This window comes from Sinocyclocheilus grahami, unplaced genomic scaffold (assembly GCF_001515645.1).
Source record: "Sinocyclocheilus grahami isolate Dianchi unplaced genomic scaffold, SAMN03320097.WGS_v1.1 scaffold18.1, whole genome shotgun sequence".
NCBI lineage: Eukaryota > Metazoa > Chordata > Actinopteri > Cypriniformes > Cyprinidae > Sinocyclocheilus > Sinocyclocheilus grahami.
The window spans coordinates 925,241-938,169 of NW_015505197.1; the positions used below are offsets into that span (position 1 = coordinate 925,241).

The following is a 12,929-nucleotide window of genomic DNA, read 5'->3' on the forward strand; positions in this document are numbered from 1 at the left end:
AAAATGTTGGTTTTGTAAATAAATTCATACACATAGTTTATATTTGTCTACAAAACTATATAAAAAGGTTTCAGAGATCATGAGAAACATCAGTCAAATGTGGGTCTAAACGTTTGACTGATATTGTACATCTCTCCTGTAGTAGCTTTCATTTTCTCTCAATGTTGATGTTCAGTTTGTCTGAGTGGCAGAGAAGATTGAGTTATATTAGCAGAAATAGCTTATGGTTTAATTTAGTTTAGTTGGATTTACTTTAATGTTAAGTAATCATGAATGCCATTCTTATCAAGAGCTTTTTTGGAGTTTTTCTTGGAAAAAAGATTAGTCCCGTTTTCAGAGGAAAAGTAATGAGAGCAGTCCATCAGGTCTGTGCTGTGGAATTACAGGAACTCTGGAAAACAAAAGCTGTGAGTGTGACATGATCTCCATGTTTGCTATGAGCTTTTGCTTCCGCTTTTAGGAGTGCAGACTCAACCTGACTAGCGTGGCAGGAGAACACAAACCTTGAGCGACCTCTGTGATATCCTGACACTCCCTTCCCTTTTCCATCTCGTTCTCTGTTATTGACTTGCTTACACATACGGCATCTCCTGATGTTGACAGTCTTGTTTTGCCACTCCATTCATACCCTTAAACAGGTCAGCAGCAAATCAAGCTTAGGTCAGCTGAGGGAATGGTAAGAAAAGACATGCTCTCTCCAAACACTGACGCGGGGCTGTGAAACTCTCAACACTGCTGTAGAGCTGCTTTAATTAGCGTCTTCATCTTACTCAACACAAAATTTATATCAGGACTTGTTCAAAATGTACCATTTCATTATTAAATTCAAAATGCAACTTTTTTTTTAAACTATACAATTATATTAGAATTATTAATAACACTTGACAGGTTCTCCATGATTGCTACCAAAATTATTATTACATTTTGTTAAGTTGTATAAGTGACTTATTTATATAATTGTATTAAAAGCATACATTATTTGATATAATTTTAATTACAATATTATATAATTATTTATCTTAATTATTGTTCACTTCTGACATTTCTTTATGATTGCTAACAGAAATATTACTATTATATTCTTTTGTTACTATAATTATATTATCAAATTATTTAATATTATTCACTTTTGACAAGTTCTCCATAATTGTTATATTTAATTTTTAGTAATACATTATTAGTACTAAGAATTATAATTATTTTTAAGTATACTATAATACTAATTATATATATATATATATATATATATATTTAAGTATACTATAATAATAATTATATATATATATATATATATATATATATATATATATATATATATAATACTAATATATTATTAATACTAATTTGTAATTATTATTATTATACAATTAATTCATCATTTCTGTTTTAATAGGTCTACCAAAGGAAATTGAAAATCGTTACAAGCACCCCGGTTGTTCCCTACCTGTTAATGAAGACACATGGGTATATCTATGTTAGCGCTTTCAGAACCCAAACACACACTGAAAAGCATGACTTTAACTATTCTTCTAATCGGACTGTAATGTTAGAACTTGAGGGTCGGTTACACCCCCTTGACTACCCTAGCCTGACAGAACTGGTCTGAACCAGGTGAGAGTGGCCGTTGCCAGAGAGAAAGCAGCACAGGACAGCTTATGCTGAAATACTTGTGCAGGGATTACCACACAGCCACACGACTCGATGGATGTGTGTGAGAGAGAGAAAGAGCGCTTGACTAAGAGAGATGTTTGGTAATCTGGAAAACTGTGGTGGGGGCTTGATGTGCAGTCCCAAACAGGTGTGCAATATTACCGGACACCTCAAGAGGGCTGCTGTCATGAAGGGTCACATAATGTACGTCTGTCTGTACTTATCAAAGGAAGGTCAGAGGTCAAACGACTACAGCTACAGCAAAGACGTAATTAAAACTAAAGAATGTGTTTTACAGGTTACCGTTCACACACCTCTGTAGATCTGCGAACCGATAACAGAGGTTACACGTTACATAATCCAAACTCGCAGATAACTCATATTGACAACACATGCATGACATCTTGGTAATAATTGAAGCCTGCAGGACATATTAAGACCACCTAAATGGAAATTTTACACCCTCAGAAAGAGGTCATATATATATTTTTTTAATCTCATTTAAAAGCCCAGGAAGCACATGAACAGTCAGTAAGGTACTTAGAAATTCCATTAGTTAGGACTAAAAGTTTCCCTTTGTTGCAGCTGTATAACTAAAACTTCATGGTTTTTGAGGATGAGGGCATATATGAACTATTTATTTTGCTATACTAACTGAACTAGTATATATTTAGTTTTTATCATATGATTTTCACATCGTTTCCTCTAAAATTTTAGATTTGAAATAAACCCATCACCTTTTAATCATTACAAATCAATAAGCAATATATCAATTAAAGTATTTCTTCACAGAAACAGACCTGTTTAGGGGACCTGGCTACAATAAGATGAGTTTAAAAAAAAAGAGTAAAAAATTAAATATTTAAAATATTTAACTTTTGGACTCAACAGAAACCCTGTAGTGCATCTCAAAAAGCTGTCAAAATAGCAGGAAACGTGACCTATCACTTATGACTTCTGAATCCTTCCCCCAGGATCTGACTGAAAAATAAAATAAAAAACCTTCGAAATCACAATATCTTTAAAAATATTCAGTGAGGTTAAAACGCATACCACAGCTTTATAAGCTGAAGTTCAATAACTTGCACACATTTCAGGTCAAATAAAACACTTTTTTTTTGTACAAGCATTTAATCATGTTGAGTTAATTGTTCAACAGTACCTTGTTTTGTTGCATCAACAGGTTGGTTCATGTTTGGGTGTTATATGACATTGGCATTAAGCAAAATTCCCCATCTGAATAAGTGTTCAGGGCACTCCCTTCACAGTGAGGGCTCTGAGAGAGGTTGAGCTGCTGATCAGAAACCAGTATTGACTGTTTTCGTAGTGGGTCATGTATGGATTCTAGCAGGGAGACTGGTCCCCGACCAGCAGTCGTGGGAAACCTCTACGGCTGTGCAGACACACAAACACTATAATCCCACTATAATACACACGCAGAGAGGCAACAAGTGCTGTTTCAGTACATTTCAGTCTGTCTGTCCCTTTACCATCTACATGCTGCCAATAAGCCACACGCACACACATCTGTTTTACAAACAAAAACAGCCTAAAACTAACAGACAGACAATAAAACAAAAGAAAATTGTTTTACCCCACGGCAAATGTGCTGGGATTTCTCTCAACCTCTGTGAAGATGCACTCATATGAGAGGACAGATTTATCCAATTGAGCGTTGAGTCATTAAATGGAAAATTTAGATTACATTTAACAGTAAATCTGTTAAAACAAATAAGATTACATGAGGGCTGGGGAAAGACTTCCCCCCCCAAAAAAATGCAGGCATAAGCAGCTGTCAACCCTCTCGAACGATCTTCCTAACCTTTCCCAAAACAGCTTGATCACTTTAGAGAAAAAAAAAACACAGTAAGAATAACAAAATTTAACGGCATGGGGCTGGTTATGGATCTGTCAGTTGGGCCAAGCATCTACACTTTCTTCCTTTTCACATTCCCAGTTCTTTCGCTCCCCAGTTCAACTGTACTCTAATTCCATATTCACTCCAATCCCTTCCAACCTTTGCCCAGTGGAGGATCACGGGGATTTCTCTCAACCTCTGTGAAGATGCACTCATATGAGAGGACAGATTTATCCAATTGAGCGTTGAGTCATTAAATGGAAAATTTAGATTACATTTAACAGTAAATCTGTTAAAACAAATAAGATTACATGAGGGCTGGGGAAAGACTTCCCCCCCCAAAAAAATGCAGGCATAAGCAGCTGTCAACCCTCTCGAACGATCTTCCTAACCTTTCCCAAAACAGCTTGATCACTTTAGAGAAAAAAAAACACAGTAAGAATAACAAAATTTAACGGCATGGGGCTGGTTATGGATCTGTCAGTTGGGCCAAGCATCTACACTTTCTTCCTTTTCACATTCCCAGTTCTTTTGCTCCCCAGTTCAACTGTACTCTAATTCCATATTCACTCCAATCCCTTCCAACCTTTGCCCAGTGGAGGATCACAGAGTTGTTGTCATTGTAGTAGTAGTGTGGCCTAGCTTGAAGCGGCCTAGCTTAAGGTAGCGCACGGTGCATGCATTAAGGCTGAGAGGGGGGGTTCTGTGATGTCACAGAGTGGGAGGAGCCTGACTGAATCATCGGCTGTGCGGGTGGAGGTGGTGGTGGATGGTGCTGTGCTCCAAAGTGTGTGTTTGGGGATGGAGGCGGCGTCGGACGCTTGAACTTATCTGGGCTGGTGCTTCTCCTTGGGGATGGCCTCTGTATGAGGGGAGGAAATACAAGACAAGCTCATGATGTGATATACAATAAGGGGTCAGCAAGTTTTTTTAAATACTTTTAATTCAGCAAGGACGCAAAAGTGACAGTAAACAGATTTGATTAAAATTGTATTTCAAATAAACGGTGTTCTTTTGAACATTTTATCAAGATTCCTGAAATAAAAGAATATCAGTTTCTTTAAAAATATGATTATTATTAATGTTGAAATCAGTTGTGCTGCTTAAGACAAAGGGTTTTTTAAGCACCAAATAAGGATATTAGAATGATTTCAGAAGAATCATGTGACCCTGAAGTCTGGAGTTTTGGCTGCAGAAAATTCAGCTGTCACCACAGAAATGAATTGCTTTTTAAAAATTACATTTAGGCTAGGTGAGCATAAGATACTTTTTTTTTTTCAAAAACATTCACGAAAAAAATCTAACTGACCCCAAACCTTTTAATGGGAGTGTAATTCATAACATCTGCTAAATGTCCTTAAATATCCGGGTTTTCACTTTGTTTTCATATTTACTGAAAGTAATGACTGAAAAGTAGTTTGACCAATAGCGTGCAGGCATAATCGACCAATCTTGGCATGCGAGAAGGTAGGATCTACAGCGAATGCTCAAAGCAAAGCAAATACAGGTACATATATGCTAAATTCAGGACTACATACTAGTACATTACGCTTAGTACTCTTGCACTTACTGCATAAGAATAGCATGCTAGCATGTGGTTTCGATCTTAGAAATAATATATGAGGACTGTAGAGACCATGTCAATAGGAAAACAAAGTCAAAACACGGACATTTTAGGCAATTTTGAAATCTCGACCATGACATGTCTGGGGAGCAGAGGAAGTACGGTCATCATACAATTCAACAGTTGTACTTTCTGACAATTCTGGTCATGCTTTTGCTAAACAAAACAATGCTAAAATTTACATTAAATGGTCATTGGTATCATCGCCCCTAGATTATTTGACATACAGTAAGTGTATTTACATGTGCAAACTGAGTGTGAAAGTGCAAATGTGACCCCTCTGAGTGTGCTGGAAGGGTCTGGCTCTGCTGTCACTCCTGGTTTATCAAAACAAGCTGACTTGTTCAAGGCACTGCGGGACATGAAAGTGAGCCAAATGCTTTTCGCTATAACAAACAGATCACTGTTGCTATAGCCAAAATATAATCCACAACGTTCAAATGGGTATTAGGAAAGCAAAAAGAGGCAAAAATAATGAGTGACATGAATTAGCGAATTAGTGTCATGACTTAGCAAAACTTACACCGAAATACTCTGACTTTTGGATTTCTTTGTCTCAATAAACTACCTCTGCAGTATGCATAGAATATTTCAATTGGTTACAAACTCAAAATCTTGTGAAATGTGATGAGCAATCGGAAACAGCAAAAGTCTTGTTGATGTTTTTGGTTATTTAGATGGCTATGGTAAAACTTGCAATGAGCCATTAAGGGATGGCAATGCTGAGGTTATGTAACGTGCTTACCTAGTCAGTCCCTTCATCAAAGTCTCTGCTGGTAAATAGAGGGGTCATATTGGTGCAACAGACAAACATGAGGCTGGACTAACTGCTGCTGCAACATGGCTAGTCTTACATTGTTGGCCCCCACTCAACTGGACAATATCCAGAGGGTGTTGCGGAACATACATAAGCTGAAATTGAGACCGGTTGAAATGGTTACTTCATTGCTGTGCAATTATAGCTAACTTATTTATCTGCTAGCTAACATTAAGTGACACACTAAATCCACGTTGCAGTTGCTATTTATCTCAAATGTTACTAAATAGCTTGAAAAGGCAATATACAAAACCATTCAAAAGTCTGAGGTCTTTTGTTTTATATAAAAAAAAAAAAAAAAAAGTTATTTTGAACTTTCTTCTCAAAGAATAAAAATATTTACCCAAGTTTCCACAAAAATATTAAGCAGCATAGCTGTTTTCAACATTGATAACAAGAAATGTTTAAATTCAGGAAGTAGACCTTTCATTTGGAAATCAATAGCTACAGTATGACCTCAATTACTCTAGAGCTGCCATGAATGATAGTGTGATGAAAGAATGTCCAGGTCTTGTCTGTGCTGGCATGAACCTGGTCCTGACACACAAATAGAAAACAGCCTTAAAGTAATTTTTAAACCACTTTGTTTGACATTCGTAACCATTACTACCATTTGACTACTTTCTTACCTAATACTGAGTGTGAGGAATAAATGTCAGGAGTGGCTTAACAAGAGGAATATGACAACTGTAGCCAAATTCCTTGACACGTCTGTGTGTGGTGGCTCTTGATGCCTTGACCCCAGCCTCAGTCCATTCCTTGTGAAGTTCACTCAAATTCTTGAATCGATTTTGCTTGACAATCCTCATAAGGCTGCGGTTCTCTCGGTTGGTTGTGCATCTTTTTCTTCCACACTTTTTCCTTCCACTCAACTTTCTGTTAACATGCTTGGATACAGCACTCTGAACAGCCAGCTTCTTTGGCAATGAATGTTTGTGGCTTACCCTCCTTGTGAAGTGTCAGATCAGCAGTCTTCCCCATGATTGTGTAGCCTAGTGAACAAAACTGAGAGACAATTTTGAAGGCTCAGGAAACCTTTGCAGGTGTTTTGAGTTGATTAGCTGATTGGCATGTCACCATATTCTAATTTGTTGAGATAGTAAATTGGTGGGTTTTTGTTAAATGTGAACCAAAATCATCACAATTAAAAGAACCAAAGACTTAAACTACTTCAGTCTGTGTGCATTGAAATTATTTAATACACGAGTTTCACAATTTGAGTTGAATTACTGAAATAAATGAACTTTTCCATGACATTCTAATTTATTGAGATGCACCTGTATGTGATAGCATATGTGAAATAGCATACTAGTATGTGGTTTCAATTTCATCAGTAATGTATGAGGACTGAGAACACAACAACAGGAAAACAAAGCCAAAACCCAGACATTTTAGGCAATTTTGAAATCCCAAATATGACATGTCTGGTGAAAAAAAGATTAAACGGTTCAATAGTTGTACTTTCTGACTGGTCACGCTTTTGCTAAACAAAACTATGCTAAAATTTACACATGAAATGGTCATTGGTATAATCTTCCCTAGTTTATTTGACATATGAGTGTGTTTACATGTGCAAACTGAGTGTGAAAGTGCAAATGTGACCCCTCTGAGTGTGCTGGAAGGGTCTGGCTCTGCTGTCACTCCTGGTTTATCAAAACAAGCTGACTTGTTCAAGGCACTGCGGGACATGAAAGTGAGCCAAATGCTTTTCGCTATAACAAACAGATCACTGTTGCTATAGCCAAAATATAATCCACAACGTTCAAATGGGTATTAGGAAAGCAAAAAGAGGCAAAAATAATGAGTGACATGAATTAGCGAATTAGTGTCATGACTTAGCAAAACTTACACCGAAATACTCTGACTTTTGGATTTCTTTGTCTCAATAAACTACCTCTGCAGTATGCATAGAATATTTCAATTGGTTACAAACTCAAAATCTTGTGAAATGTGATGAGCAATCGGAAACAGCAAAAGTCTTGTTGATGTTTTTGGTTATTTAGATGGCTATGGTAAAACTTGCAATGAGCCATTAAGGGATGGCAATGCTGAGGTTATGTAACGTGCTTACCTAGTCAGTCCCTTCATCAAAGTCTCTGCTGGTAAATAGAGGGGTCATATTGGTGCAACAGACAAACATGAGGCTGGACTAACTGCTGCTGCAACATGGCTAGTCTTACATTGTTGGCCCCCACTCAACTGGACAATATCCAGAGGGTGTTGCGGAACATACATAAGCTGAAATTGAGACCGGTTGAAATGGTTACTTCATTGCTGTGCAATTATAGCTAACTTATTTATCTGCTAGCTAACATTAAGTGACACACTAAATCCACGTTGCAGTTGCTATTTATCTCAAATGTTACTAAATAGCTTGAAAAGGCAATATACAAAACCATTCAAAAGTCTGAGGTCTTTTGTTTTATATAAAAAAAAAAAAAATTATTTTGAACTTTCTTCTCAAAGAATAAAAATATTTACCCAAGTTTCCACAAAAATATTAAGCAGCATAGCTGTTTTCAACATTGATAACAAGAAATGTTTAAATTCAGGAAGTAGACCTTTCATTTGGAAATCAATAGCTACAGTATGACCTCAATTACTCTAGAGCTGCCATGAATGATAGTGTGATGAAAGAATGTCCAGGTCTTGTCTGTGCTGGCATGAACCTGGTCCTGACACACAAATAGAAAACAGCCTTAAAGTAATTTTTAAACCACTTTGTTTGACATTCGTAACCATTACTACCATTTGACTACTTTCTTACCTAATACTGAGTGTGAGGAATAAATGTTTTTTTACACTAAATATTAAATCTTTAATCCACCAAAATCAGTGGCAAGATTAAAGAATAAACCATGTCAATTCATCAGAATACTTTTTTTTTTTTTTGGAAACATTCCTTGAGAAACGTGAATTTAAAGGGTGAAACTTGTGCAAATTTAAAATAAAAAATGTAGGCATCATTACCTGTATGCACAAACACACGTTGGGCGATTTTGTTCAGTGAGTTTATCTTATCTGGGTTTCTGCATTGTAATATACCTTAATATCTCGTTTACACAGTACAACACATGGCACCTTTCTGTTTGTGATCGATAAGATGACAAGGTTTGGGTGGAGTATCTCTCCATCTAACAGGTCAGAATACACTGCAAGGTACACAGAAAGTCAGGACGCAGTTTTTGAGCGTTATCTTATTTGGATGGCTGAGGATTCATGGTACAGGTCTATATTAAATTAGACGCACAATGGGGATGAGGAAGAGCATTCTGAGGTCAAGTGTCACAGGGGACTCACAGATGAGTCATCAAATGTGTTGTTTTCAATTCAGCTGAATGGCATTACAATGGATCTTAACTAAAAACAGGCTGTCCATGATACACTCTGCTTCCTGCATGTAAACATCTTGCTCATCATCAACATGAGCTTGAGCAGAGAGTGAGTGTGTTTATACATGCTGGACGTGTGTATAGTGTGTGTAGGCACCTGTACACCGTGCGAGGGCCCTGGGTGGATGTGTAGCCCGGGAGACGTGTAGTGGGGGAGTGGTGCTCGGCTCAGCGTCGCCGGAGGGGTGAAACCAACCGTGTGACTAGCGTACGACAAACCTGGAATGGTGAAAGAGCATCTGCTAATCAGTTTTGGTGAGGTCCTTTATGCTGTTTATTTTGTAACATGCCAAGATTTCCAAACAAACAATGAAGCCTGGCCCACCATAATTGCAGTATGCAGAACAAATATAAATAGCGAAGTATATAACTCCTCTGGGATCATGGAAAAATTTATAAATAATTGGACTCAGCAGAGAAACCTAATGAAAGAACTGAAAGAACTAGATTGGCTCAGCCTTCCTAATTTGACTTTCACACCATCAAATAAGCAGTGTTATACTTTTCATCATGCATATCTAAATTCTATGAGGCCATTTAAAAAATAGAGCAAACATGTTTTACATGATGCAACCCATTAAAACTGTTATTAAAAACCAGCATTAAACAAAACGTTGAGTTTTTCTGATTAAATAACTTATCAACATTAATCTTGTTTTTCAACAATGAATTGCATAACTTGATATACTTGTTCAAGGTTTTTTTTATTATTATTAAAGATTATTTTACTATATTACCTAGATTATCTATTGTGTTCATCAATTCCTACAATACCTGAAGCAAAATTAAATCCCATAAAATATCTATAGCACCAGCAATTTGAAAGATTCTTTATGAAGACTTCAAAGGTTAGCCCTCATTTATAGGTTTAATCTCAGAATGAGAAAGCAAGACTATGACCTAATATAACTTCACATCACTGTACAGTAGGGTTAGGTATCGTTTTTTTTTTCCGATACCGGTGCCAAATCGATACTTTTAAAACGGTTCTGGTGCCTGAACCAATACTTATTAAAGAATAGCGAAAGAAAAGAAATTGGACTCAGCAGAGAAACCTAATGAAAGAACTGAAAGAACTAGATTGGCTCAGCCTTCCTAATTTGACTTTCACACCATCAAATAAGCAGTGTTATACTTTTCATCATGCATATCTAAATTCTATGAGGCCATTTAAAAAATAGAGCAAACATGTTTTACATGATGCAACCCATTAAAACTGTTATTAAAAACCAGCATTAAACAAAACGTTGAGTTTTTCTGATTAAATAACTTATCAACATTAATCTTGTTTTTCAACAATGAATTGCATAACTTGATATACTTGTTCAAGGTTTTTTATTATTATTATTAAAGATTATTTTACTATATTACCTAGTTTATCTATTGTGTTCATCAATTCCTACAATACCTGAAGCAAAATTAAATCCCATAAAATATCTATAGCACCAGCAATTTGAAAGATTCTTTATGAAGACTTCAAAGGTTAGCCCTCATTTATAGGTTTAATCTCAGAATAAGAAAGCAAGACTATGACCTAATATAACTTCACATCACTGCACAGTAGGGTTAGGTATCGTTTTTTTTTTCCGATACCGGTGCCAAATCGATACTTTTAAAACGGTTCTGGTGCCTGAACCAATACTTATTAAAGAATAGCGAAAGAAAAGACAATGCTAGTGTTAGAGGCAAATTTTTCTTTATAAATAAAACAAGTAGTTAGAATAGAAATAGAATAGAGAGAGCAAATTTTAGAGGATCAAGTTTTTTTAATTAAAAAAAAAAACAAGCAGATAAAATTAGAAGTAGCATTAGAATAGAGAGTGCTAGAGTTAGAGGGTCAAATGAATATGAAAGAGATGTGTTTTTAGACGTTTCTTGAAAATATTAAGGACTCTTGGATTGAGCTGGGCAGGTCATTCCACCAGGAGGGAACAGTTAACGTAGAAGTCCATGAAAGTTTTATCATAGGTAGAATGCAGAATGTTTCAATTCAAGCATTTCAGTCAAATGTAATTTATACAATATTTCAAACCTTTAACCCACTTGGGAAAATCAACCCATGGCAACAGTTTAAAAGTAGCCCAATTCTGTGGAAAAAACGCGGACATGGCAACCCTGCATCCAACAAGAGCTGCAGGAGTCAGTTTTGACTGATCACAGGTCGAGAATAAGGAGAGATGACTGACAAGACCATGCTTGAGTATTTGCTGCTCAACAGATCCTGAGCTAATTGACAAAAATCTGATCTTGTAAGATGTGCTCCCTTTACACAGAGTGCATGTGATCGCGAAATCGAAAGTGAAAGTAAACAGCGCAAATGCTCATTCAAAATAATTTTATACTATTTTATACTCAGCATACTGAGAGCGGCTCCCTGATGCGCCAAAATTATATACAATATTAGAATGTTTAAAGGAGTGGACACGAAAATTGCGGGAGCGAAACATGTTGCGGGAGCAGGCGGCAATGGTCAGAGATTCAGCGGGAGCTAGATTAAGAAAAAAGCCGAATCCCTGACATTTTGGGCAATTAAGAAATCCCGGCCGGACGCATTTTTGTAGGTCCAAAAAGAGGACCTGTCCGGGGAAAAGAGGACGTATGGTCACCCTAATTTATAATCTATTGCTAATAGATGTATTCTTTTTAAAGTAGCATATGGAACATATTTTCTGCCTCACTCTGTGACAAGAAGCCTCAACAGATAACAAAAGGAAGCATTTGACTGGTCTTTCCGACTTGAGTTCACGTGCATTTTCTCAGTCGGGAAATTATTTTTCACGTGCGGTGCCAGTGATTATGCTTCTTACATCCGTTTCGGAGAACCGGAGGAAAAATTTCAATCGATCACCCCAAATGAGCTGTGATTCAAAGTGACGTTTTGGTGCCACATTTTTTTTTCCTTGTGTCCTTACAAACGATAACATGATAATTCATTCTTCATGGTAACTATTTTAAATGCTCATGCATATTTGCTTGTGTTGCATTACCATAGCAACATATTTTAACCAGATGAATTTGCAACAACGTTCAAAACTCAATACATCATGGAAAAAAAATGTTTGCAAGCTATAAAAGACTGAAATATAATCAATGAGAAAGAGACAATGGTAGATGGATAAAAGACAATGCTAACTATTAGTATAAAACTCTGCCATACAGGGCCAAATTTTAATTGTTAATATTGTTTTTAGCACTACCATTCAAAAGTTTGGGGTTAGTAATTTTTTTAAAGAAATTAATACTTATTCATCAAGAACACATAAAATTGATCAAGCAGTAAATGCAGTACAGACATTTACAATGTTACTAATTATTTATATTTCGAATAAATGCTGTTCCTTTCAACTTTCTATTCAAAGAATCATTAAAGAATCATGAAAAAATATTTCCACAACAGCACTGTTTTCTTAAGCACCAAATCAGCATATGAGATTGATTTCTTAAGGATCATGCAACACTGAAGACTGGAGTAATGACTGCTGAAAATTCAGCTTTGCCATTACAGGTATAGATTACATTTTTTTAAAATTACAATGGAAAAGTTATTTAAAATTGTATTAATTTCAATATTTTCACTGTATTTTTTTT

At 36.2% G+C, this 12,929-nt stretch overlaps 1 protein-coding gene across 3 annotated transcripts in view; it reads right to left on the reverse strand.

Annotated features, from left to right (window-relative positions):
• Positions 1-2,754: 2,754 nt before the first annotated feature.
• Positions 2,755-12,929, reverse strand: part of LOC107553009 (coiled-coil domain-containing protein 6-like) — a 17,148-nt gene continuing 6,973 nt past the window's right edge. Inside the window, exons 5-7 of one of the 3 annotated variants that reach the window (XM_016235086.1) lie at positions 9,439-9,560; positions 3,705-4,370; positions 2,755-3,276 (exon numbers count right to left, since the gene is read on the reverse strand). In XM_016235086.1, the coding sequence (XP_016090572.1) occupies positions 4,191-4,370; positions 9,439-9,560 (302 nt within the window). In that variant the 3' untranslated portion in view covers positions 2,755-3,276; positions 3,705-4,190. Of the gene's footprint in view, positions 3,668-3,704; positions 4,371-9,438; positions 9,561-12,929 lie in introns of those variants that run through there. The other 2 variants (XM_016235094.1, XM_016235100.1) reach the window with 2 other exon arrangements.